General features: G+C 36.9%; 2 protein-coding genes across 10 annotated transcripts; one reads left to right on the forward strand and one right to left on the reverse strand.

Moving 5' to 3' along the window:
• Positions 1–1,017: 1,017 nt before the first annotated feature.
• Positions 1,018–14,299, reverse strand: dare (NADPH:adrenodoxin oxidoreductase, mitochondrial). Its single transcript, XM_069327720.1, has 9 exons — positions 14,235–14,299; positions 12,789–12,933; positions 11,452–11,670; positions 9,909–10,124; positions 8,556–8,748; positions 7,118–7,310; positions 4,510–4,688; positions 3,661–3,834; positions 1,018–2,465 (listed from the first exon to the last, which is right to left on the reverse strand). The coding sequence occupies exons 1-9, from the start codon at positions 14,282–14,284 to the stop codon at positions 2,335–2,337; spliced, it is 1,500 nt and encodes a 499-aa protein (XP_069183821.1). The 5' UTR covers positions 14,285–14,299; the 3' UTR covers positions 1,018–2,334.
• Positions 14,120–27,893, forward strand: Inos (Inositol-3-phosphate synthase). Of its 9 annotated transcripts, none has more exons than XM_069327719.1 (8): positions 15,371–15,529; positions 17,051–17,214; positions 17,749–17,881; positions 18,184–18,297; positions 18,844–19,247; positions 20,858–21,100; positions 21,562–22,179; positions 22,482–27,893. In XM_069327719.1, the coding sequence occupies exons 2-7, from the start codon at positions 17,056–17,058 to the stop codon at positions 22,144–22,146; spliced, it is 1,638 nt and encodes a 545-aa protein (XP_069183820.1). In that variant the 5' UTR covers positions 15,371–15,529; positions 17,051–17,055; the 3' UTR covers positions 22,147–22,179; positions 22,482–27,893. The 9 variants fall into 9 exon arrangements, with proteins under 9 accessions (XP_069183817.1, XP_069183820.1, XP_045594109.1 ...); XM_069327714.1 differs by lacking the exon at positions 15,371–15,529 and adding an exon at positions 16,843–16,894; XM_069327715.1 differs by lacking the exon at positions 15,371–15,529 and adding an exon at positions 16,843–16,894 and having other exon boundaries at positions 25,996–27,893.

The raw sequence follows: 27,893 nt of genomic DNA on the forward strand, positions 1-27,893 counted from the left end.
GACACTAATCTAAGCAAGCAACTACTCACCTGATTTTGAGCACAAAATAGCGTCTAAATATACATGATGAGAACAAAATGAGCATTGAAATTCACCTGAATATATTTAAGGAGTCACCATTTAATTCAAATAATAATTCATTGTGCCAGGCAATCAGTGTTTATATACGTGTTAGGCTTATATCGAGGGCCCCACGTGGTAAAATAACTGACCTCCCACCAAACACACACCGAAACTACGACGTTGGTACAACGTTCGAACAAGTTTTAACACTTCCTAACCAGTTATAACAACCAATATAACAAGTTGTAACTACGTTCTAATACGGTATAAACATGTTAAGCCAAGATGTAACAACTCTATTACAAGTTGTAACAAGCGGAAAATAGAGACAGTTTCGGTTTGTTTCCAGGGTTTCCCCAGGATGCAATACCACAACAAGCCGACAAACTCCTTTGTACCTAGTTTAATAATTAATTCATTGTGTCGCGGGACAGGAAGCCAGTTTATTCATACAGTGCATATTACAGGCTAATATCGAGTTTTTTTTTTCCAAGGTCGCATTACTGATCCTCCCCATGATGAAACCATATAAAAAGTTGGCTAACTCCTGGTTATCTATTGCTAGGTGCACAGAGGCATTAGGTGATAGGAAACACGCTCAACCACTTCTGTCTTACCCTAGATGGTAGCCATCTTTGGACTTCCTTCGTCCTGTAAAGTTGATCTGTTTGTTGTTGTGTTCATTAGTTTAGTGTTAGCTTTATGTGTTTTTTTTCTGGCTGGCTGTGTGGGCTTCGCTTCAGTTGTACTCAGGTTGCATTCACTTACGGATTTGTTCACTGGTGCCCACTAATGCTGCCCTTACATTGTACCCTTCTCTGGTGTGTTCGGGACTTTGCTTAATGGCTAAATTAATTTATTCATTTAACTTTTCGGTCTCAATGTCAGATATCAGATTCCGATTAGTTGGTATATAAAGAATTTTGTAGAAAAAGGATTATACCAAACACCTCGAGTTAATAAATTTTAATAAAGCAAAGGGAACATGTTAAATTATACCAAAACTGAAATGCATGCATTTTTAGAAATATCACCATGACGCCACACACAGTTTCCAATATTTAATTACAACTTATCACTCAAGTTTGCCTCAATTTGCAAGTTCATAGGTCAATTAGCCAAAAGAGCATGAGACCTTTGGTGTGAGACGATGTCACAGAAAGCAACCCATCTTCCCATTTAGATTGTACCTCTTGTGATGGTCGTCAATAGTTACGAATTCATACGTACTTAGGTTTTAGATTGTAGTATACTGATTAGTAAAGAATTCTTTAAAAATAAAGTTAAAAAAACAAATATTCCTAGGCCTAGTACAGCACACATATGTACTATATTAGGCCTCAGATATCATGTATTAGGCCTAAGAAGGTTAAGTTAGGTTAGTTTGTCAAAACAACAAGTAAAAAATAGCTTTCTAGTGAACTACTGACCCTCCCAGGATGCAACTCCACAACAAGCTGACTAACTCCTGGGTACTTATTTAGTACTAGCTAGGTGAACTGGAGCATTAGGTGATGGGAAATGTGCCCAACTATTTCTGTCTTGCCCAGAATTTGCACCCGGAATTCCTGATTGTGAACCTAGAACGAACCCAACTGCATTACTGAAACCCTGTAATACATCAGTTTTTGACCTTGGGGGGATTATATACATCAAAATGCGATGTACAATATTACTATTCGAGAGGACGGGTTGACTCGTTATAGCTCTCATAATAGTGACTGAACAAGAACTAATTATTCCTGACAGAATCAGGTGTGAGTTTTTATTTATGGATGTTTTGTTCAGTACAAATTTATACAGAACCATGTTTTACATTATTGACAAATGTAGGCTTGTCATTTAATCTTATTTTTCTTAACATTACTGATGCATTAGAAGTCCTTTTAGGCTCGCATAAAAATAGTGTGGTCTTTTACTGGAAAAATACAAGAGAAACTACTGTACACTAATTTATGCAATTATTTTGGCACATTTCTACAGATTATTACTTTTGAAATATGAGAGAGAGAGAGAAAGCAACAATAGAAAAGAATAGGTTAAAATGAAAAATAATGATGGAAACATAGACAAAAGGAAGGATAAATAGAAAGCATGAGAAAAAGAAAGAGAACTATGTGAAGTGTACATAAAATAGTTACAGTATTGGATAAGGTTTTCATATTCAATAAAATTTCTATATATTTTATTTGTATGCTATTTGTTGATCTTTGTTAAAGCTGCTGGCTCCTTTGACTATGAATAAAGGTATACACTCTACCTCATACTCTCTCACTGGTAAATTATGTTCATCATTTGCTTAATATTACAAACTTTCTCTCGAGGCTTGCCAAGCTTGGTTCCAGCCTCTACTTCATATTTGTCCAGGCGAGTCCACTCGTCAAATGATACGGGTCGTACTCCTGGGGATAAAATCATAAAGTATTATCGGCAAGGCACACAAGGGTCAAAACTGGAAAAAAAAACTAGTGATATTGTATTTTATTTAGATCCAGTTAATATAGGAAAAGGAATCACAATTAAATCAGATACAGTACTGTATTAATGCTACAGTGTATGAAAATCTCCTTAAATACAGTACAGTACCATTATTTTTCTCCAATAATAATAATATTTAATGTTTAAAATTTTGCAAGACTGTACAACCCTCAGAGAAGATGCATGGTACTGCATCACTATGATATAAAAGAATGCCAAATACACGCAAGATAAAGATGTCCTCAACTCATTATTAAGGATCTCGGGTTAAATCCCGGGGGGGGGGGGGGGGGGGAGAGAGAAATGATTGGACATGTTTTCTTTCAGATGATGTTTCTGTTCACCTAGCAGTAAATAGGTACCAAGCAGTTTAGCAACTGCTAAACTTTGTTGTGGGGTTGCATTCTGGAGGTCAGTAGTTTGCCTAGGGGGAAACCTAATAACCTTATGTACAGGCTTCCTGTCCCCAACACCAGAAATTATAACATATGAATGTCGTGTATTTGCTACACTCACACTGACAGATGGTAGTTTACAAGGATTCTGAATGTGATACAGTTTGTTCATCTTTCTCAACTGCAAAGAAAAACTATATCACTGCCAACTTCGTAAGTGACAGACAACCAATGAATTTATGAAACTAATGATCAAATAGTATTGATAATAAAATCAATATACTGTAATTAAATATGGTTTTCTATTGTCAGAAGCAGGAAGCCTGTTAAGATGTACTGAGGTTCCCTTGGCCAACTGCTGACCTTCCCAGAGACATAACCCACAACAGTTGCCCAACTCCTGAGTACCACAGTGGCAAGGAGAGTTAAAGCAAAGATCCTAATACTTGGGGATTTTAACCACAGGAGAATAGACTGGTCAAAGGAGCCTCGCAGGGAAGATAAAACACGGAGAGCAAGATTTATGGACACTTCAAACACTTCCTGTGGCTGCATATCAGGGAGCCAACAAGAGGTGATTTACCACTTACCTTAGGCCTGGCATTTACCCAAAATGAAGATGCAGAGAACTTAAAATATGAGGCATCACTAAGAGCCAGTGATCAGCGAGTTTGGTTACATTGTAAAATGAACTGTTTCAGGTTCTTTAACAGAATGTACTAACCTCTCTCTTTCAAAATATTCATAATTTCTACATTTCCACCTCGAGGTTGTGAGGCATCCACCAGGCCTGCCTCGATGTCTGCCACAATGGCTTTGCCTGTACTAAAACCACTTGTCATGGTAGACAATATCACACCAACTGGACCAGTGCTGATCCATCCACTAACATATACACCTGAAGGGGATAATAGTAAAATTATTATTATTTAAAATAATTATATAACCTTCGACATTTGGCAATCTGCAAACCTCATTTGAAAATTAAAATTGCTTACATCAAGAACCTAACAAGTTTTTTTTAATAAACAGCTATATAAATTACTTAACAATTTAAAATGAACATTAATTTACATATATTATAAATGGGCAAATAATGACAGAGGATGCCATGACCTTGAGCTACGCCATGTAAACCATAAACAGATACACACATGTGACGTGGTTGAGGCTGACACCATACACAGTTTCAAATGTAGATATGATAGAGCCCAGTAGGCTCAGGATTCTGTACAGCAGTCAACTGACAGTTGAGAGGTGGGATCAAAGAGCCATAGCTCAGCCCCCACAAGCAAGGAATGTGAAATTTCTTCATGTTTACATAGACAACAAACTGAATTTTCATTGCCATATACAAAATATAACAAAGTTTATACTCTCTCTCTAAAATCAGATACTGTGTACCTAATTTTGCCTTTGTAACATTATACAGTATTTGATGAGATTTGATGAGAAACTCATTGGAGCTGTACAGAGATCGAACCAGCATCTTGGTTCGATCCCCTGTATATCCCTGTGGAATATCTATATTACACACAAATCTGAATTGGATAGAGGAAATAAAAAGGATTACCATTGTGACCAGTCACTCTTCCTCCGTCATTGGAAATTGTTCCCAATTGTTCATTGAAGGGTAGCAAGGAATCAATATTGATGCCTCTGTAGCCTATGCTTCGTAGGACTAAGCCACACTCGAGAGTTTCAGTTTCATCTGTCTGCACAGCCCTCTGGTTCAAGCCATCACCCTCAAGTCTATAAAAATATGAACGATCTATAACAAAGTTAAACTCACCATCAAAACTAACTTTGCAGAAATTAAATATAGTTTTATAAAGATATTATTAGAGGACATTTGGTAAAAAACCAGTGTTGAATGTAATGAAACACCAATTTCTGGGTGAGCCCCGGCGGCTCCCTGAAGCTACCATCACAGATCAGTGAACCATCTACTGAGTCGCATCAGCTGTGGAATTCTATCTGGCCTACCAGGGACCAAGAGCCAGAAACTGCCCCCCCCCCCCCTCCTCACAGAGGCACAGGGTGCAGTTGCATTAATCAATTTATTTACGCCACCATTGGGAAAGGCATCCAGAAAGTCAGTGAGACAAAACAACCCACAACTAGCTAAAGATGAGACTGTAACCTCATGAACTACCAGAACTCCCCAACAATGTAAACAAATGATCAAAAGTTTCAAAACAGGCACCAGCTCATTTGCCCCACCTCCCACGCCTATTTGGGTGGAGGGGGTAGCTCACGGTCAGCCAGTGACACAGCCTTTAGTTCTATGGTAGATGTGAGGAAAAACCCTGATGACCTGGAGGGAGGGAGGGAGGGTGTCAGGGAGCCACCGAGGCTCACCCAGAAATTGACGTTTCATTACATTCAATACTGGTTTTCTTGGGGGAGCCTTTGTGGCTCCCTGGCCGAAGTAACCAAGCATCAATCACCAAGGGATGCCTGCGGAAGCGAACTGACTTGTTCTTCACCAGAAAAGGAACTGGCTGCATATGAACAAACCACCCACAGAGCCAAAAGAACAAAACCCCTGCTGCCAGAGAGAAGCATGAAACTCCCCAACCCTACAACTGGAGGTAAGGAAAGCCAAAAGCAAAGCCTAGAAGAAGCCATCCTAGACCAAAGGAGACACTGAACACCACGGAGAAGAAAGAAACGAAAGACCACGGTCCAAAGACCAAGCCGGCTCAGATAGTGCATGAGAGCCCAAGAGACTTCCAAAATAAGGAATGCCAACAACAAAGGCATCTGGGCACAAAGCCCACATCTCAGGAAAGAATGGGAGTATACAAGCTGACGTTGAGCGACACAAATGAAAGGCCACTCAAAAACACCTGAAACATGGTTGCCACCACATGCCACTCATGGCGAGGTGGTGGAGAGTCGCCTGCTCTCTACTTCTCTGTGAGGGGGAAGGGGGCACATTCTGGTTCTGACCCCAGGTAGGCCGAACTCGTCCACTCACAGCTAATGCGCAGCAGTAGTAGGAGTACCTCAGTGAGATACTCAGTGGAAGCCACAAGAGGCTCCCCCCATCTATTCTAATGACAAAGAACTATACCGGACCATAAGAAGGAAGATAATGATGGAAAGCTCCATCAAGTTTCAGGAATGCAGTTAGACAAATCAAGATTGAAGGAAAGAAGTGATTCAGCTACAGCACCCTGATATTAGCTTTTTTGTGTATGGCATGAGCTGTCTATCCAAAAAAAGCTATTTGAAAAATAGAATATTAGGTGTAATGAGATGCATGGCTACCACTTCATATCTGACTCCTGGGACCTTAGAAGCCTACCAGGACACCCAGACTATAGATACCTCACACTCAACCTGAGGCACATAACATGGAGATCCAAAGCACAGAACCAGAGTCCAACACATGAACACAATCCAGAGTCCCAGAACACAGAGTCGAAAGATGCAGGGCACCAAGCCAAATGATCCTTGGCACAGCTCAGAGGTCAGAGGCACAGTCTAAAAGGTCTGGGGAGCACCCAGCTGGGTTATTCAGCTTGTCATCCCTATGCACATGCCTTGAGAAGTACATAACTTTAATCCCTCTTTTTCCTGTCGTACTAGCTGCTGATCTTAGGGGTCTCAGTGACCTCAAATGAGTTCGTTCAGTTGAATTGCCATAGCGAGACTGACTTTTGAATGACTTTATTTTTCATCATCCCAGGCCTCATCCCAGTAGCACCACAGAGTGCTACTTCTTGGCTAAAAACCCATAGGTTCTGAATGACTAAGTAATGTTCAAAATGGCAAAAAGTCACGTGCAGTGAGTGAAAAGTGGTTTTTAGAACATGTGGGTGTAGTAGCAGGTAGTTTCCTTGGTGGGATATGAGACTGTTCTCTCCCAGGAGCTTGCTGTCCTGTTTTAAGAGGAAAGACACCTTGCAAGATTACTTTTTCCTCCGGAACCAAAATGGCTCTCGGATCCTAGTGATATATACTGTATATGTACATCCATCTAGTCTGGTACAAAGCATATTTCTAAGTTTATTTGTGAAGTTAAAAGGAACATAACTACTACACATATAAAGCAATTTATTTTTATTTTGTAATTGAGATTTGCTACTTCACCCTAGTTTGAAAATTCTTAAGTTAAAACAAAAAATAAAAAATCCTAAAATACATTACTGTGCATGAAATGTATTGTATACCTATTTTTACCAAGCAAAATTCCACAAACAGCTTGACCACCAGGTGCAGCGAGAATTTCACGAGGGCTCAGCAGAAAGCGAAAACTCCAGTCTCTCTCTGAAGCAGCCCACGAAGAAGCAAGCTTGGCATCAGGCTTGTCTAATGCTGTCTTAGCCAGAAGCTCAAGCAGTCTCTTACGTGGTCGTGGTAAATCTATTAATGGGATTTTTTTTAATTATTGTTCTATAATAAGATCTAAACCAACTTAATACAGTACGTATTGTATATATAACCGCTCATTCTTCTAATACTGTATTGTTTTTACCCTCTATGTTTTGAAATGTGTGTGATACATATCTGATAACTTCATGACATAAGCAAAGCAGTTAGTGTATATTAATTTACTTGTGCTAGAATCAAGCAGTCTTCATAGTTACTGTATGTAAGATACCATCATTCACTATTGAGAAACCAAGAGAAGCACATGTTAGCACTCACTCAGGTGATGCTTTGCTCATGTGTTTTAAGTTATATATCATGTTAGGATCTTATTTTATATATATATATATATATATATATATATATATATATATATATATATATATATATATATATATATATATATATATATATATATATGTATATATATGTATATATATGTATTATATATATATATATATGTATATATATATATATATATATGTATATATATGTATATATATGTATTATATATATATATATATATATATATATATATATATATATATATATATATATATATATATATATATATATAAAAGGTAAATAGTACAAGAGAATGTGTGGAGTGTGGGTGTAGCAAGTTGGTTGACATCCATGAATGGACTTTTTAAACTTGTTATTTACAATATTAGTAAGTGTGTGTGTGGGTTGGAGTTTGAAAAGATGAAGGTAATGTCATCAGCAAATAGTACAAGTTTAAGAAGGTTAGACACATATGGCAAGTCATTGATATACTGTATATAAGAAATAGGACATGTCCTAAAATACTGCCCTTTATAGGCCATTGATTGAGGGTAACATGAGAGAAGATTTTCTGGGCTTTCTCTTACATGGAAGCTGGAAGAATGTGGCCCGAAAGGTTTCCTACTTTGATAATACTGTACAGAAAAAATCTGAACTGGAAGGAAAAAAGATAGATGAACTCCCACTCATGCTAGTACAGTCCCAAAGCATTTACTGCAAATATTGCTCTATTTAACTATTTCTGATGACTTAAAATACAAATTTTCTTAATGCCTTTTCATCTTTCCCAACACATGCGTCCCTACCCAGTGCCAGTAGAATATGGGATGGCAGAGAAGCCCAATCATCAATCTTTCTAATGCTACCAAGGATTTAAATAACTAATACTCTACTGTACAGTGTAGTTTTGCATAAGAACTGCAATGAGTGATACCTGTGCTCATTGTGACTAACTTGGAATAAGGCCTCTTAAGTGTTGATAATCATCTTGTCTGAAAAGAGGCCTACACCCCTGAAGGTTGATCATCTCTCTCAGTTCCTTGATAGTCAAGGCAATGTGCTCTGGGCCTCGACGACCAATGAGGGTCACACGTTTCACACGGCTACTGCTCAAGCTCTCGAGTACATTCTCTGGAATATCTGTATTCTGTGTATTACAAAGAATATTTTGTTACCCAAATTATATCATTCAAGACATTGAATTATTATTACAACAGGCTAAACATTATCCTTAATACAAATAATAATGAGAAATAAGAAATGTGAGAAACACATTTTCTCTCAAGTGAAAACCAACACTAATTACTGTATGCATCAGTATTTTTAATAACTCTTATTAAGAAATGAGCATTAAATGTAATGAAATGCCAGTTTCTGGGGACCCCTGGTGGCTCCCTGAAGCTACTATCACTAACAGTGTACCAACTAATAAGGTCACATCAACTGAGGTTATTCTATACTATTGGCCTACCTGGGATCAGTGCCAGAACCTGGCCTCCTCACAAAGGTGCAGGGAATGGTAGCATTTATTTATTTGTGCTACCAGCGGGAAAGCATCCAGAGAGTCAGCGAGACAAAATATACCACTGCTGGCTTGAATAGAGACCGTAGCCTCTAAAATCACAGAAAGAACTGTGTAAACAAATGATCAAAATCTCTCCAAACTAACACAAACTCATTTGCCCCACCTCCATCAATCATATGGGGGAGGAGGTAGCTGGACATCAGTGGGCTACTCCACCCTCAGTTTTATGGTACAGTACTGTATGTATATGTAACCAACACCCCGATGACCTGGAAGGAGGGTTTCAGGGAGCCCCTGTGGCTCACCCAGAAATTGGGATTTCCTTACATTCAACACTGGGCTTCTGGGAAAAGAGCCTCTTGTGGCTCCCTGAAGCTAACTACCCACGGAGAAGGAAAACAAATGAGCACCTACCAGGGAGGAGGAAGCACCGCACGAGTCAGGACAAAGGCACACACAGACGAGCGAAACGACCCAAAGCCACTCAAGATTACAGTACTTGGGCCCAGGCACAAGATACCAGGCTACCTGAAACCTTTTTAACCTCTAATCCCCCATGCCAGGATATCAATCCAGGACATGTTTTCAAACATGTCCTGGGTTTACTCAGAACTCTGCAGCTGATGCAACCTAGTCCAGGAGGACTGGTCGAGGACCAGGCCACAGGGACATTGAGCCCCGAAATCATGGCAAGGTAACCGCAAGGTAAGGTAGTAGTTGGTACACTATCAGTGAGAATAACATCAGAGAGCCACAAGGGGCTTCCCCAGAATGATACCTACTTTTAATATGTCAACAGGTGTGAGTAGAACTCTAGCAACATCCACAGCAACATTTCCTTGGCCAATAACTGCTACTGACTCAACATCCAGGTCAACCTTTAAATCGGCATCTTCAGGTAAACCATTATACCATCCAACAAACTCCCGTGCAGATAAAACGTTGTGTAAAGACTCTCCAGGAATATTTAATGCTGTATCTTGTGCAGCACCATATGCCTGAAAGGAAGGTATGCTATCACAATTTACTGGACTCTACTAGAGACAAAACTGTATATAATGTTGAAAAGTATATTAAAATGTATACAGTAATAGAACAACATTTGTGTCAAAGAAGTGTAAACACTCCTAGATGATTTATTATAACATTATTAATTAATTAATTCATTGTGTTGGGGACAGGAAGCCAGAGTGTATGCATACACGTTTTGGCTTCCCAAATTCGGTCCCCCCCCCTTTCCCAGGCTGAATTACTGAACTCACCCAGGATGCAACCCCAAGAGCTGACTAACTCCTGAATACCTACTCACTGCTAGGTGAACAGCAGAATTAGGTGAAAGGAAATGTGCCCAACCATTTATGTCCCGCCCAGGATTCGAACTGGGAATTCTCGATTGTGCGTCGAGAATGAACCCGCCTTTACTACCTGGACCCTTATAATGCAACTTTTATAATAATAACTTCTACTTGAAATGGAAGAGGAGCTGAAGGAACACAAGTCAAAGTAATTTTTTGTTAATAGGTACCCCTACCCCTCGGTAGAGAAGGGGGACCTACTACGTATATTGTAAATGCAGTATAAGATGGACTATATGAAACCTAATATTCTACTGACTTTCTCTACAGCATCATTGCACTGCTTACTTTGCTTCAAATCATTAGCCATTATCATTCCTCAGTCTTTTATCTAATTTCATCAGCTTTATATTGTTCAAATAGATGCTTGACTTTTCATTATTGTTTCAGATATGTAATACAGTAGTACACATTTGTCATTAAAATTCCTCTCCCATTCGTTAAGTCCAGTTTACTAAGGTGATTAAGTTAGCTTGTATTCTCTGTTCCTTAATTGGTGTTACAGAATAACTTTGTTTCCTAATTTAGTATCATCAGCAAATTTTGACACTGTACACCATAATCTATTATCTATGTCTTTTTACACAAGAGCATGATAAATGTTTTTAAAAAATCTTCCTGTGAAACAAACAGATTAAGAAGCTAAATGTTTAGCATCAACAGCTGATTCAGGGCAGTCTCTGTGGCGCAGTGGTAAAGCACTAACCCGGCGCTTCACGAGTGCTTTGGCCTGGGTTCGTATCCTGGCTGGCGAGGAATGACTGGGCACCAATCCTTCACTGTAGCCTCTGTTCACCCAACAGTGAATGGGTACCTGGTTGTTAAACAATTTGCCAGATCATATTCTAGGGGAAAATTAGGATTAAGGACCTGCCCAAAATGCTGTGTGTGTCAGTGGCTTCACAAGAATGCAAGTACTGTACTCTTGTATACATATAAATAAATAAAAATTATAAAATTTCACACCTACCAAAACAACTGCATGATAAGCTTTCTTCAGCTGGCTGAAGGTAACATCACTTCCAATATTCACATTGCCTAAAAATGAAAATCTATCCTTGGCAGCAGTCTGCGTAAAGGTATTGATGCAGTTTTTTACTTCTGGGTGATCTGGTGCAACGCCATAACGAACCAAACCAAATGGAACTGGCAGTTTTTCATACATATCTACTTGTGCTGTTGCACAACTCTGAAAATAAATAAGGCTTTAAATGTAGAACAGATTACTCTGTTGTTTCCTTACATACTATTCCACTCCCCACAGGGACACTATGAACTCCAGTCTGGGAAAGTATAACCTTCTCATCCTGGATGCAGTGAAAGTCTTCTCAATCTGTCCCTCTCCTGTGAGAAGATATGGCACACTGGAGAATTCTCAGTAAATGTCTGAATGAACATTCATCTACTCTCAATTAATTTTTTATATTTTTAACATTATTGTACTGTATATTATATAATTTAAAATTATTTGTAATGTTTGATGTTTATTTTAAAATAGTATGCTCAATAACACTGGCACGAATTATCCCGATTAAGGAGATCAACCACTGTGGCACACGTGGTCCTTTTTACATGAGATTCACCGGTATAACCAGTACAAATGTGTAGATTTTGTGTTTTTTAGTTATAATAAACCAAACTTTTCTTTAAAATCTTTAAATATATTATAAATCGGTGTTTCCAATCAGTGGGCTGTGACCATCAAGGGGTTCGTTTTAATATTAGAAAATAAGCCCATTTCCCAAAAAGTTGGGAACACTGATCTACATTACAACTAATTGTCAAGTCACCTAATGATTAAGTCATCTTCTGAGATTCTAGAAACTATAATCATATTTTAGGTCACCTACTCATACTGAATGACAGTTCATAAATAAAAAAAATCTTTTAATTTATCCAACTTGAAGCTCAGGAAAACAGTAAAAAAACACAGTACAATAATAGTATTATATGTCAAATGAATGGGAATTGTCCATTTTCTGTGTATAGGTTACCTAATCTGCACACATCAGGGTTTGCTTAATTTCATGTTATCAACTTTAGAAACATCTGAAACTAAGTTTTCTCTCACCTAAAATACTGCAAGTTATAAACCTATTGTTTCCTTTTTAGACATTTTCAATATTTTCACATGTAAACCTAATACTATATACTAAACGTATTTGAAGAATTTTTTATATTTTTAATTTAGTTTTATGCCAGGCTTTAAGTAAGAGTGTCCCCCTTTGCTAGAAGAGACTGAAAACTGTTGCTGGCAGACTAATAATAACTTTACCTTGTGGTAAAAAGAATACAATTAAAGAAAACCTTAAGTATTTGTTGAGCAGTATAGAAGCCAGCTGGACCACTGCCGACTATGCACACTTGAGGGACAGAAGAGGCATAGGCAACATCCCTGCTCAGGCGACGTGCTGCAAGCTGACGAAACCTGCAACCCAACACAGTGCTGTACCTGGTAAATGGGAAATTAAAATTACCATTTCTGCTCTTGAAATAAAGTTCATACACTACTGTTCTCCCCATTATTACATAATGCAATATAATTTTAATGACTGTGGTGTCATTTTATAGATAACTTATCTTTCAATTCATGCAACAAAGTTTTCTTACAAGATATTAAGTGTACAGTATTTTTATTTCACTATCAATGAAAAGTAAATAGTTGATGAGTGATGACTTTTACCCCTGTGACAGAGTCTTAAGGTAACTATAGTAAACAGTATTTTTTATATTCTGTGTTATTTTTTTTTTTTTATACTAAGCAAACTGGAAATTTTAATATTTTCTTTATAATATCTAACACCTTAGATGTTGATAGTTATTCTTTTGCTTACCCAGAACCACACATGCTATTTAAAATTATTTTAACATTCTTCATTTATTTTAACTCTGGATAGCTGAACAAAGTCATGGCCTAACAGCAGAATCGTGACGAACTCCCTAAACTCAAGCATGGTCAGGCAAAATGTAGAAATGTCTTCTAATGCCCTCCAGCAGCAGAGCAATGCAACCCACCCTAAGAGCACCCTAGGAGCCCAATAACACCCATTAACTCCAAGACCTCTGCTAATCTGTCACCAGACACCATCTCCCAGCTCAAAGATCTACCCCGAGAAAACAAGAAGAGGTATATCAACTTTCCTGTGACCCCTAATGATAAATGAACCATGCATCGTATCAATCTAGGCGGCTGTTGAGGAATGTCTAATGCCAGTATCGAGAACCAATGGTCACCACGCGTCCCAGCGTACGAGTGAAGGTGGCAAGGTCCGGCGCCCAGCTGGAACAAGTTCGTGTTGAGGGACGACGACAATCTTGGGAGATGGAACAAGGTATCAAGCAGGTCTAAAGTTGTTGCGTGGTGTGCCAGGAGTCTTGGAGACACGTCAGTCTTGCTGTTAAGTGTCCACCTCTCACACTTGTACACCGGTTCAGCAACAACTGTACCGATGTGTGCAAATTGTTACGTATAAACCCCACTTCTCTAATCTTCTTCTTGATGGTAGGTGCAGTTTGCATGAAAAGTTTATCCTCCAGATGACTGCTTATCTATTCTTCTTCTTCGTCTTGATAGTAGGTGCAGTTTGCATGTTATCTAATCTAATCCGTAATCAAGAAGATGATGTTATTGTGACGGCGTCGGACCCTCGCTTATGGAGCTAAGACAACTGCCCATTCTCTCTGGTTAGCATTCATTATACAGTGTACTAGCTTGTAATTTCACAACTTAAGATTATTATTGTTATAAATAACCTCGTATGGTTTCGGAGCTCATGTTCAATAGATATAAACAAAGCCGTCATGAAGAGGAAAAGTGTACTGGTTTCGTAAGTGGTTGATGAACCCTGCCCTTAGTACTGTACCTGTTTCATGTGTTGGGTTTATAGGTGTTTCTCGAGCTCACTTTGAGGCATTGCTGCTGTATTGTTTACTGTATTGGTGGCTAGTTTGTATTACAGCTACCTCTGTACATGTAGAACTAATCCAAATCCCATTAAACATTAAATTTTACTACTTTTACTTAATGTTTTGTTGTAGTACCTTTACTAAATTACATCCTAGTATTGTTTTTCTGTTATTAATGTTAAAAACTACTGTACTGTTGCTAGAACTACAGGTTCCATAATGTAAAAATCTGTGCCTCTCATCATTATCACCTATATTGTATATCAGTTGTTATATTTTTTAACATTCTCACTTATGTCAGATATTTCTCATTTAGTATTAAGTGTTTACCCCTGTTCCTCTTTAAATATATTTTTCTATCTAAATTATTTAAAGTTTTGTCGGAAATGCTTTTGCCTATTATTGGTTTCATTTGTATGTGTAACCCCTGTTCCTATAATTGTCCCTTCCTTTTCTATTCTTGAGTATATATTTGTAGCGACTAGATTATGCCAGTAATATACTCGCTCCAAACTCATTAGCACTAACTCAAATCTTGTCCCTAGTTATACAAATACAAATACAAGTTAACATTCCTTCCAACCTGTGGGGTCAACTACTGGATGTAATGGACCGAGTCGAGGACGGGTTGTTAATGAATTATATAATTATAGATATAGTGATCTTCGGGCAAATTTGTGTAAAGAATAGGAATATTAAATTGAAACTGTTGAATGAGGTTGGCAGCAGTTTGCATACAGGTTGCCCGCTGGTGCGCAGGTAACGGGTTAGCGCCTGCAAACAGCGGTACGATGATAAAGATTAAGCCGTCTTAGATTGACTTATGAAGATTAAGCCACCCCAGAGGTGACACAGGACATGAGTAGCCCGTAGTACAGCAGCTTGTCTGTTAAATAGTATTGCTGATGCTGCATCTTTATCACAGTGACAACGATCTCATATATAAAAGGCAGCGGCGAGAAAAAAAAATTAATTAATATAAAATTAATCGAACTTAATATTTGCTTTTAAATATTTATTATAAGAGGAAGTTATATTTGTGGAGTATAATGAGGTGATATAGAGGGGATAATGTTCCAGCTGAGGGCTGGGTGCGGGGCGTCGTCTGCAGCGTCGCCGCCATCAGTCAACACCACACACCGGTGAGCTCCCAGCCTTCCTCACTCACCCGTTACTTTACACCTCATTCAGCGTCTTGAGTGGTGGTGTGCAGGTGCTCAGCCTCCGCACCTTCATCTCATGTGGTGTGGTAGGGGAAGAGGCCTCAGCTGGTGACTGTGTGTCACTAATGGGCGTCCTGACGTTAGTGGTATTCTAGGGGGGAGGGGCCGGGTGTGTGTGGTTCAGGGCCCCGGGTGTGTGATTCAGGGCCCTCGGGTGTGTGGTTCAGGGCCCTTGGGTGTGTAGTTCAGGGGCCCTCGGGTGTGTGGTTCAGGGGCCCTCGGGTGTGTGGTTCAGGGCCTCCAGGTGTGTAGTTCAGGGCCCTCGGGTGTAGTGCGACTCACCACACGCAGCAAGCATTATAATTAAGGCCAAAATAATTACTTATATTTAAGGCAGTATAAGGGGCCATAGGAATATTATAATAACCTGATGTCACATATCCAGTGAGGTGTGATTTAGGACAGTTTGTGCTCGCATGATAAGTATGGAGTGTACAATATGCAAATTGTTGTTGGCCGTAACAATACAAATCTAACCGAACATGGTGACCCATGCAGTTAATTAGAACCGAGGGAGCTAAACTGGACCAAGTGCTGCTCACAGTCGCACGCACGCAGGCTACACAGCACGTTGCACAATACCGCTGGCTTGGTTAGGTTTTAACATTTGTGCAAATTGTCTATGAAATATTTAATATTGTTTATACAGTAGTTTAATCTTGCTATTGATGCACTATACATCACACAATCTTAATCAGTACAGTATCGCAGGCTAGGGACAGGTTACTTGAAGTTTAAAGATAGATGTACAAACCATCTGTTGTGCAAAGTAGTTGACGTGTGTGAGTATGGATAACATAATGCAGGAGACATGTTAAATGGCGCTCCTAAGACATAACAGAGCCAAGCCCATGCTGCTGTATGAGGTAAGTTGGGCAGCTGTTGATCTGTTGTGTTGTGATGTGGATAAACATCTTAACGACTACAGTTCAGGGATTGTGAGGCAGAGGTTAAGGTTTAACTCTTGTGTATTGGTGGTATTTATGATTCAGTTTATACAGGTATGAACATTTTAGTCCTACATTTTATACATTGTCATTTACCTATACTGTACTGTGTGTGTATCAAGACTAGTTAACTTGGCTCTTGGTCTACTGTAGATCGAATATATATAACCTTCCCTACCTACTCTTGTATATATATATGTTACTCAATTAGGTTCTTTGGCAAGTAGAGATATGGCAATTTGTACTGCTGATATTATCTTACACTAAAAATATAATCATGTGTATCCTGACTCTTAAGAGATGTTGAACTACAAATTCACCTTGATGGCTACTGCTGGTAGGTTTCCTAGAGATTTGATACTGTTCAGCACTATTAAAATATCTTATGTGAGCACACAGTTACATATGTACAGTGCAGTATGTATATTTTCAAAAGGTTTCAATGTTCTTAGTGTCAGTTTTAACTTGGTAGTAACATTTGTTATATTTTCAGTGAAAATGGCCCATATCAAGATAGAAAGTCCAGCTGTGAGATACACAGCTGATTATATTGAAGCAGATTACAACTACACAAATACTAATGTATGGACAGACAGTAAAGGGACGTTGATTGCAACACCAACTGTTACAAAGTATACCTTTAAAACGCAAAGAAAGGTGTGTGTAACCTTAAAAATTAAGTGTGTGTGCTTATGATGTGCTTGTAGGGTCAGGCATCGGATCCCTTTAGAATGTGTGCTTGCACATGTTAATGGTTTAGATATTCTGTTATTTGTTATGAGCCTTACAGATTGTGCTAATTTTCAAATTACAGTATTCTAAATGATTTATATCAAAAGCAGTACAGTCCTTTAAAATGCTTTTCATTGATTACTCAAGTACTGTATTCTGCAGTACTAGTACATTAGAATTTGCATGGATATATGTTCTTTGACATCCAGTGTCAAATCTGATTATGTAGTATTTTGTCAAGGAAAGTCTGGAAAAATGATTCATAAATTGTATTTCATGCAGTGATAAAAATATGTATTTTAAGAATACAGTAGCAGTATTGTTTGCATTGAGATGTGCCTGGCAGAAATCACTGGGAATAAATTTCTTGATCCATTGCTGTCCCCCAAAAATATACTGTATATTGTTTTATAATACAGTACGGTATGGTACATTGCTAATGTGCTATGTATGGACCAGGTGCCAAAGCTTGGACTGATGCTGGTGGGTGTTGGTGGTAACAATGGTACCACAGTTGTAGCGGCCATCCTTGCCAACAAATACAACATGACGTGGAATACAAAAGATGGAGTGAAGAAGGCTAACTACTTAGGTAATTATATTTAAATCTGTATATTGTAATGGACTTCTATTTGATTGGCGGTGTTGTTTATCTGTGCTTTAATTGAAAGTAGAATTGTATCAGCATTTAATCCAAGTGCAGGTATTCCTTTTTAGTGTGATGCAAGAAGTCAGTAAATAGAGTAGTGATGTTTGACAAATCTGCTCAAGTAATTTTTGCTCTAACTTGACAAATATTTAATTCAATGTGAATGGTGATAAACTTTTTTTTAATGTAATTTAGTATCTCCTTAAGTATTATGTTTTTAAGGAAGTGTTACTGTTTTTCAACAGGCTCTATAACTCAAGCAAGTACAGTGTGTTTAGGAAATGGACCCCAAGGAGAAGTTTATGTACCTTTGAAGGACTTGCTACCCATGGTTGATCCAACTGACATTGTTATTGATGGTATGTTAAATTTGTTTTTGTACATGCTGTTAACGGAATGGCTATCGCTTTGTGTGATCAGCATTTATGAGTATGCTAACCCTCACTATTTCAGGCTTCTGTAACTCTCAACTCTGGGTAACTGCTAGAATCATGATTGAGTTAAGGCAAAATCAAATCACTTGATTTGAACAAAATCAGAATCGCTGTGTAGATCTTAGCAGTTGACCCTGTTCTGACCCAATAAACTTTCTATGTGTTTGTCCTAGAATATGAAAAGACAAGGTTGCACTGTATTAAAAGGGTATTGTTTGCTAAAAAAAAAATTCTTGGCTAATATAATATAAACTAAATTAAATTTTAGTCAACAAGATGTCTAGGAGTGGGAGAATTAGGGACAGGACTGTTCAGTATTAAATACTGTTTGGCTATGGTAATGTTGTACTGAGTTTCTGTAATCATTGTACCTCATCAAAGGAGAAATATATATATGAATAATTTAGTTAAGAGGTTAACAAATATTAGAGTAAGAGTAATTAGCACTTAATTATTCTTTGATTTTGTCAGGTTGGGACATCTCATCACTCAACCTTGCTGATGCCATGGAGCGAGCTAGAGTGCTTGACTACAACTTGCAGGTCCAGTTAAAGCCGTACATGAAAACAATAAAACCTCGTCCTTCAGCATACTTTCCAGAATTCATCGCAGCCAACCAAGCAGATCGGGCAGATAATGTCTTAACGGGCACGAAGCAAGAACTTTTAAATAAGATCAGGAATGACATTAGGGATTTCAAGGAAACAAGTGGAGTCGATAAAGTCATAATACTGTGGACAGCAAATACAGAAAGATACAGTGACATCATACCTGACATCAATGGTACTGCAGAAAATTTACTGGATAGTATTAAAAACAATGAAAGTGAGATTTCACCATCAACTTTGTTTGCAGTGGCCAGTATTCTTGAAGGGGTAAGAAAGTTGATGCTTTTTCCTGCATTCAGAATATATAATTTGAACACTTAAACTTATTTAACTATTTCTTCAGGCCACTTGAATGACATTTCACCAGAAAAGGCAGCCTGATGAACGTGTCAATATAGTTTGTTGATGACCAACAATGTAATTATATTACCTAAATGTGTCTCAGTGTAACCTAATGATCAGTAAGCCTACTGGATAGCCTCCAAAATCTGGACCTTTATTTATTGGATCCATGTACAGTAAATTACTGATTTTCTCTTATCAGGTCACCCATAAAAAATTTATATCTAGATTTTCAATCAATCTTTGAGAAATCGTGATGGTAAAGTATAAATTTACTTCACTTTTCACTGCAGCTCTAATTTCTTATGGTTGATGTGTCATATGACAAGTGGTAATTAAGATTGCTCTCAGATTAATTTTCCCATGAAGTATGGGAATAAGAGCGATTTGTATGAAGAAACGTACTACAATTGACTTGATAATGGTCCAGGTCGAACTGAAACGTCGTCGACTCCTCATCTTCTGGTGTGGTGTTTGGTCATCACTCGCCACAATGACGTAGTGCTTGAATGAAGGTGAAGGAAAGACCTAATATACTGTATGTATAAGTGTATTAAAAAACTAATTTTTGGACGCAACCTACATTCTTTCTCAAGGTGCTGTGTATAATGTTCTCACTGTATATTGTGTACAGCACCTTGAGAAAGGGTGAAGGTTACATTCAAAAATTTGTTTTAATTTACTTATTCGTATATTGCTAACAAATAATGATTTGTACAGTATCTCCTTTAATGTTGCTTGGAATGAATTTTTACTAATGCCTTTCCAAAATGGATGCAATCTTCAAAAAACGAGTTGGTGTCCTGAGAGAGCAAATTAGGTTTTTTTTTATTTTGAGCTTGACAAGACCTTTTATCAAAGAGCATCCAAAATATTTGGTTATTCATCTTGATAAAAGCTAAATCTGGGCCACAAAGTTCTCTTTCCCTATCATTAATAATAATTTTATTTACAAGAAGGTACAATGAATTTGTGAGATTACATAAGATTGGTAATTTTTACATTCTTGCAAAACCACTAACACGCATAGCATTTCTGGCAGAAACGCCCAAATATGCTGCCTAAATTACTTTACCATGTTATTTTCGTATTAACATGTGCAGAAATGAGTTGTAATGTTTACAATAAAAGAAAATATTTTGGTTGCCAAGGAGTGAGTGGTGCAACACCTCAAATAACCCAAATCCATATGCAGCTTCAAACTGGTTCATCCACAGATATTCTTGATTAATGAGCATCCATTGTTGTGTGTTAATGACCTGCTGCATGTTGGTTATATTTGAACTGTCACGTTAAGTAACTTGGAGAAGTGGAGTACAGTGATGTAGAGATGCTCCAGTTGAATCAGCTGTGTATTAAGATCTGAAGTAGTCATAAGAAAGGAAACATCTTGAAGGAAACATCTTGAATGGTGTTTGCTCTCAAACTTGTTTCAACTTTATAGACTGAAATTAAATATTTTTTATGAACACAATTTAGTTTTTATGTAGATATGATAATGTCTTTTATTAATGTACATTTGTAAATTCCTTCAGGTGACGTATATTAATGGATCACCGCAAAACACATTTGTACCTGGTTGCATTGAGCTGGCTGAGAAGAAAAAGGTATTCATTGCAGGAGATGACTTCAAGTCAGGTCAAACAAAAATGAAGTCTGTTTTAGTGGACTTCTTAGTGAGTGCTGGAATTAAACCAAGATCAATTGTCAGTTATAATCACCTTGGCAATAATGATGGGAAGAATCTTAGTGCTCCTCAGACTTTCAGATCAAAGGAGGTTTGTATTTTGGTTTTATTCTCAAGATTTTTTATTTTGTTTTTTTATAATTGATAAGTGGTATATAGTCTCCCCAAGCTTGGTGCCTTCTTTTGATACTTACTTTTAATTGATAAAAGGTGGACTGGAATCTATTCACCCTCCGTGCTGCTCTTTCTAACCTATCTGATCTGCCTCTCCCCCGAGCTGCCCTCCTTTTTCATGACACTTTATTACATGCTTCTCTCCATTTTTTATGACTTAATAAAAATAATGTTATTAGCAGCAGCAGCAGCTTTAGTCTTGCCTGAAATCTGCCTCATGTAAGTTAGATGTTATACAGTATTAATTTTATATATATATATATATATATATATATATATATATATATATATATATATATATATATATATATATATATATATATATATATATATATAATTTTATGCATATTATATACTATATTATTACTTTTGTTCCAGATCTCAAAGAGTAGTGTTGTGGATGATATGGTGGAATCCAACAACATCCTGTTTCCCGACGGAATGGGTCCTGACCACTGTGTAGTCATCAAATATGTACCTCATGTAGGTGACAGCAAACGTGCTATGGATGAGTACACATCTGAAATAATGATGGGTGGAACAAACACAATTGTCATTCACAACACCTGTGAAGACTCCCTGTTGGCCAGTCCCTTGATCATTGATCTTGTCATTCTTGCAGAACTTTTTGAGCGAATTCAGTTTAAGACTGAACTTGAATCCAATTTTGATAATTTTAATTCAGTTTTGTCAGTTCTAAGCTACTTGTGTAAAGCACCATTGGTTCCGCATAATACCCCTGTAATAAATTCTTTATTTCGTCAAAGGAGCTGTATTGAAAATATATTGCGTGCCTGCATTGGGTTAGCACCCACCAACCACATGCTTCTGGAGTATAAGCATGCACATATTGATACAAAAATTTATACGCCCGCTGCTGCTGTGAAGAAACCGACTGATATAAATTCAAAAGAAAGCAATTCATCACATGTGCGCCACCCATCAGACGAGATCGAAAAATAACTACATACAGTAGTTGCTACAATATATATTAAGGTAAAAGCAAATTAATATCGTATTGTTGATAAATTTGAGCAACATAAGTATATATTTTCTTTTCAGCAGGTGTTTAAAATAATTGGATTTACTATTTATTCTTGGTCACTTTATGGATCTCTAATTTTAGTTTACTTATATTTTAAATGAATTAATGTTATTAAAAGTAAGTCTAACATACTTAGTTTAAAATTAGATACCCAACCCACATATCTGAAAAGAAAGGAAGTGATGACAGATGACATTTTAGTTTGTTTTATCTTCTCTTCTTTCACCTCACAGACACCTTCCTGTCTTTTCAGATGTGTGGGTTGGCTGTATTAATACTGTATTAGTAAAAATTGTAAACTTCCAAATACAGTATGTATTGATTTTTTATTAGTTTTTGCATTACTGTATATGTATTTAGAAATTGAACAAGGCTGTTGATTAGTAATTACACAGTGCTGTAGTTTCTTTTATGTTCAATAGCTATACCAGTATTTTTACTGTATCTTTTGGCGCCCCCCTCCCCCCAAAAAATACAGTATATATTCTTATACCGTAATGAAACACACTAAAGTTATTTTTGAGAAAATCGGTAGGAGCCATGGGAAGGATTGGAACCTGTGCCTGGGAGTACCCAGCGCATGCTTTAGTACCCAGAGCATAGGTTTGGATCCTCCTCCTGGCTCCTACTGATTTTGACATTGATGCATCACGTGTATATGATTTCTTTGGGTAAAAGTTACCTTTATTATTAATTGCAAATTTGGTATTACAGAACTAAGTTTTTATATTTAGGTCCATTGTTGGGCTATATGTTGATCTTTAAACATTTGCTAACATCCCAGTTAGTGTACCCATGTTAGTACCCCTCATCTGGCAAAAAAAAAAAAAAATCATTTTAGATATGTTTGCAAAAGTAAAGGAAATACTGAGAAACTTGTATGTTGACCATTGTTAGTCATGAGGTGTGGTATTAGTCAACACTTCATATAGGGCACTGGTGAACATCATATTGCTTCCATAATCTCTACTTCTATCCCTTGCTTCTGATGCATGGTTGTTGCCACCAGTACTACAATTATTATTGCTGCACTGTTACCCCTCAATTGTTTTTGGTGTTACTACTGTTAACTATCATTTGCTAATGATAATTGCCTTATTTTGCATGGGCTTTGTGTCCATTTTCATTTGGGTACATTACAAAAATAGATGTATATCTACCATTTGGATTTGTAAGATGGTACGGCAAGAAGCCTCATGTGACCACTGGGTGGTGTCACAGATGCCTACCCTCCAAACACACACCGAAACTATGACGTTGGTACAACATTCGAACAAGTTTTAACACCTAACCAGTTATAACAACCAATATAGCAAGTTGTAACAACGTTCTAATACGTCATAAATACATTAAGCCAAGATGTAACAACTTTATTACAAGTTGTAACAAGCGGAAAATAGAGACGGTTTCGGTTTGTGTTTCCAGGGTATAGGCACTGTGTTTTGTTTAAATGCAATATGATGTTGACCAGTTCTCCTTAATGTGTGACGATAAGTCTTTAGGGGTTAAGAATTTTTTTTCTGTCCACTCAATATGTGGGAACTAATGTATTTTATAGAGTAATTTATTAATTGTACAAATAGACCATTCCACTAAATATTTTATATCGAGTTTCTGTAAAAATTAAATTTCAGAATCCACTTCTTTTTTTATAATATTTACTCATTTGTTTTCATATGTACAAAATATATACAACAAGATTAAAAGTTTTGATAGCTTTGAAGAAACTATCAGAATTAAGTTCATGTTTTTGTTATGGAATTTACTAAATATCTAAAGTTATATAAATGCAGTGCTAGTATCGTTAATATTGTTATAGTTTCATGATTTCATGAAGTGGAGTACAGTATTTGCCCAGAGAAGATAGAAAGTTGGTACCATATTGGAAAACATTGTTGGTTAATATGTTTAAAAATGGTTCCCATTCATTTAAATGTTTTCAATACAACACAGAAAACTAGCTTCAAAATCTAGCAAACCCCCTCTAACAGCAGCACTCCATCACTTCATACAAACTGACTAAAAGCTCTTCGTTAGTTATGTAAAAAGCTGCTTCTTCCGAGCCTTGGTCTGTGCCACTCTGCTAGCTCAATCCGTGCTTTCCCATGTACCTAGTCACATAGATATACTACTGTCTGTGCTCAGTAATCTGAATCATATTCCAAATTAAATAAATTTCCTATTAAGAATATCCAAACATGAACATATCTGCAATTTACCTTTCCATATGAAAACTCCCACCATTTACCCAGTTACTCCCTATAATTATAGAGTTAACTCTTGCCATTTACTTGGCAACAATGCATATAACATTTTAACCAAAAATCCTATTCAGGTTTAATAATCAAGAACTCAAACCTGAATTCATTTTGGTTAACTGAAGATTTAGGTTCACATTACCGAGCTTTTGCAGGTACAATACCTGGAAATGAAGCGGCAGACACAGGCACAAGAAGCAATTAAGAGATACCAATATCTCCAATAAAAAGCTGACATATACAGATGATTGAATAATGATACCCAAATTGCAAGCAATGGAATGACTAGATATCTGGCAAACTATACCTGGAAATAAATTGAATAAAATACTTTTATCCATTGATTTGCATCTATCCAGGAGCAGACAATGCCCTGTATGACTGAAATGGTTTCCCAGTGTCTTAAGATCAGAAACCTGTCAGACTGAAGTTTCCTTAGGTCAGTGATGCCTTCTTCAGGATGCATCAATTGACCATCAATAGAGTCCTTGGTAACTGATGCCTTTGATATCTCTCGCCTTATGTGCTGTTGTTCTCATATTGGCATCCTAAGTGATACATAGCACTTTTTTGAATATGCATTGAAACTGATGGTGCTACATAGTCTGCCTAGCTTGGTGCCTTCTTTTGATAATTACTTCTCCAGGATGCAATTGACAAGTTACGTAACTCTTGGATACATACAGTACTGTATTTACTGCTAGGGAAACATTAGCATCAGGTGTAAAAAAACTTGCCAAGGATGTCACGCCCTGCCTGGATATCAAACTCGAATATAATCGGTTGAAAGCCGATTGCACTTACCACTGTGCTACAGGCCATGCTAATGACTTGCAAAATATATGAAACCATGTGTATGTTTTTCAAATTTAAATACAGTACAATAGATATGGTAAATATTTTACAATAATCTAATAAATTCTGCCTTATGAGTAGCCTCCTCAGATTTTACAAGTACAAAGTTGATTAAAGTACTGTATCAAGGATTAATTCTCATCCCACTTAGCATGTCTGCCTATTTTGGTATTCATCTTCAAAAGTCACTTGCATACTTCACCATTTGATTTGTCAAATGGTGAAGTTGACCTTTCAGTCAACATAGCCAACCTATCTTTGTATACTCCCCTAATCCCTATGTTAGTACCTTGTAGTATTTGCAAACCCTTGCCATGAATTACAAAAAATCACTGTATAATAATTTATATAATTTAACATGGCTATATTGATATTCCACTATCTTCTGATATTTTACATTAAATTTTTATTATGTAAACACTGATGCAGTAATTTTAGATTTTGTCATGCATGACACATTGGTGTTTTGAGGTATTCAGATGCCTTGGGCTACTAAAGTAGAGTAACTTACTATTTACTGACTTGAAAATATTTCTCTATAATTTTTGTTTCTTACTTTAATGCAACAAACATCATAGTTTGCTCATTTGTATTACTTTAGAGCTTTCATACTTGTGCTACACCAGTCTCTGCATAACTCATTCCATTCACCAGGGCTCTAGGAGACTCGAACAGTGGACCCCACACGTGTGAGGTCAAGGCTCTATCGACCGAACTATTGAGCAGTCCTAATAAGGAAAGTTTCCAGAAGTAGCGTAACTCTTTTGAGTTTGACGTAAAAAGACAAATAACTCGCACAGATGAGTTTATATATCTCATTTGTGCAATCCTCTAACCATATTTCTCCCTATCTTCTTATCCAGCAACCTTTTACCAACTAAAGGAACTCCAACAAAATTTATTTTAAAAGGTACAGTACTAATATTGTTATTGATTTCCTATGACCACACTGAATTAAGAACAGACATCCTTGAATAATCTTTCCAAAACATACACAGTATTAAGTGAAAGATCTTCATTTTAGTATGTATTGCAAATACTGGTCAAATAATAAGCAGTACTTACAAATATATTGTCTTGGGACTACACAGGCAGCTTACTTTTAATGGGATAGGCGAGTGAGGATTAGGTGGCGTAAGCACTTTTTTTTTTTTTTTTTTTTTTTTTTTTTTTTTTTTTGATGTTTCAAAGTTCACCATTGAATTTATCAGTTAAGATTTTTTTGTGGATTTTTGATGATCTATAGGTCTCCTGCATCTCGTTGGTGGTGTGTCAGAATCCCACATGCCCCAATTCTTGTGTTTTGCAAAGCTCTTTGTTTATATTTTTGTATTCAGACACCAAACAATGAAATTAATTGATTTGTATTACTAGAAAGTGAATTGAGCCTTAATATTTAATGTTAAAATGTATATTTATTAGCGTAGTGGAGAAACGGTAACTTTTAGACATCTTTAAAGCACAACCTTAATTTTCCTCAAGTTTTGTGTTATTTACATGGTTGTTGCTTCACACAGGTTTCACACGAACATAACCACCGTACACATCAAGGGCTGCCTCCATACAATACTTACCTTCACCAATCTGGATGCACATCACCTAACATCTATACCCCTCTTAAGCTACCTGTTCAATCATCCATGCCTCTCACACATTGTTCTCTTTTTTCCCATCCTTCATTCTGGTGCACCAGGTAGGAGAACATTATTAAAAGAGTTGATTAGGGGTCACCCATGTAAAAAATGTCCTCGGGAGGCACAGGTTGGAAAAACATTTTTAGGAGAATAACAGGAAAAATAATTGCATTAAAAGAGCCAGGTTGCATTACAAATTTAGTTATTTCATCAGTTGGATATAAATTTCATGATCTATTGTGTTTGAACTGTCGTTCTCACGGTGTTGCCACCTTCTAACATGTATTGTACTAGAAAAGAATGTCAATAGAGAAAACTGCAATAGTAGATTCATTGAATAATATTTGTTTAATGTCCATCCACCATATTTTTCAAGTTTTCAGACCATTTTTTTTCTAACGTAGTTATTAAAATGTTAAAAGTCGGCCTGTTCTCAATATATTAGAAATGTCCACTATTTTTGGTGATTGCCATAAATAAATGTATGAACCTACTTAACATATTACGCCTATTAATTTCTTATACAGTACTTTTATTTCCAGTACATAGCATAAAATTAGAATGCTTGCTTCCAGTTGATCATACATTTGACCATACAATTGTAGGTACATTTGATAATGGATGGTGAGGATGAGCTGTTAAACTGTTGTCTGTTCAGTACGTACTAGCATTTAATGTATGTAGTTTAGCTCTTGAATTGGTTAATTGTTGGTTAATGTGTATGCAACTTTTTGTAAAACAAAATTGGAACAAAGCATATACCAGTTTACACAACCTTTCAATATATAATCTATATACAAGAGGAAAAGGCATTCATTATAGTGGTAAAGAGATTTATTTTTGAAAACCCTCACTTTATTGGAAGATGAATGTATTAACTCTCTCCACTTACCTAAGAAATAATAAAAAGTATCAGTA

Source organism: Procambarus clarkii, chromosome 20, assembly GCF_040958095.1.
Source record: "Procambarus clarkii isolate CNS0578487 chromosome 20, FALCON_Pclarkii_2.0, whole genome shotgun sequence".
NCBI lineage: Eukaryota > Metazoa > Arthropoda > Malacostraca > Decapoda > Cambaridae > Procambarus > Procambarus clarkii.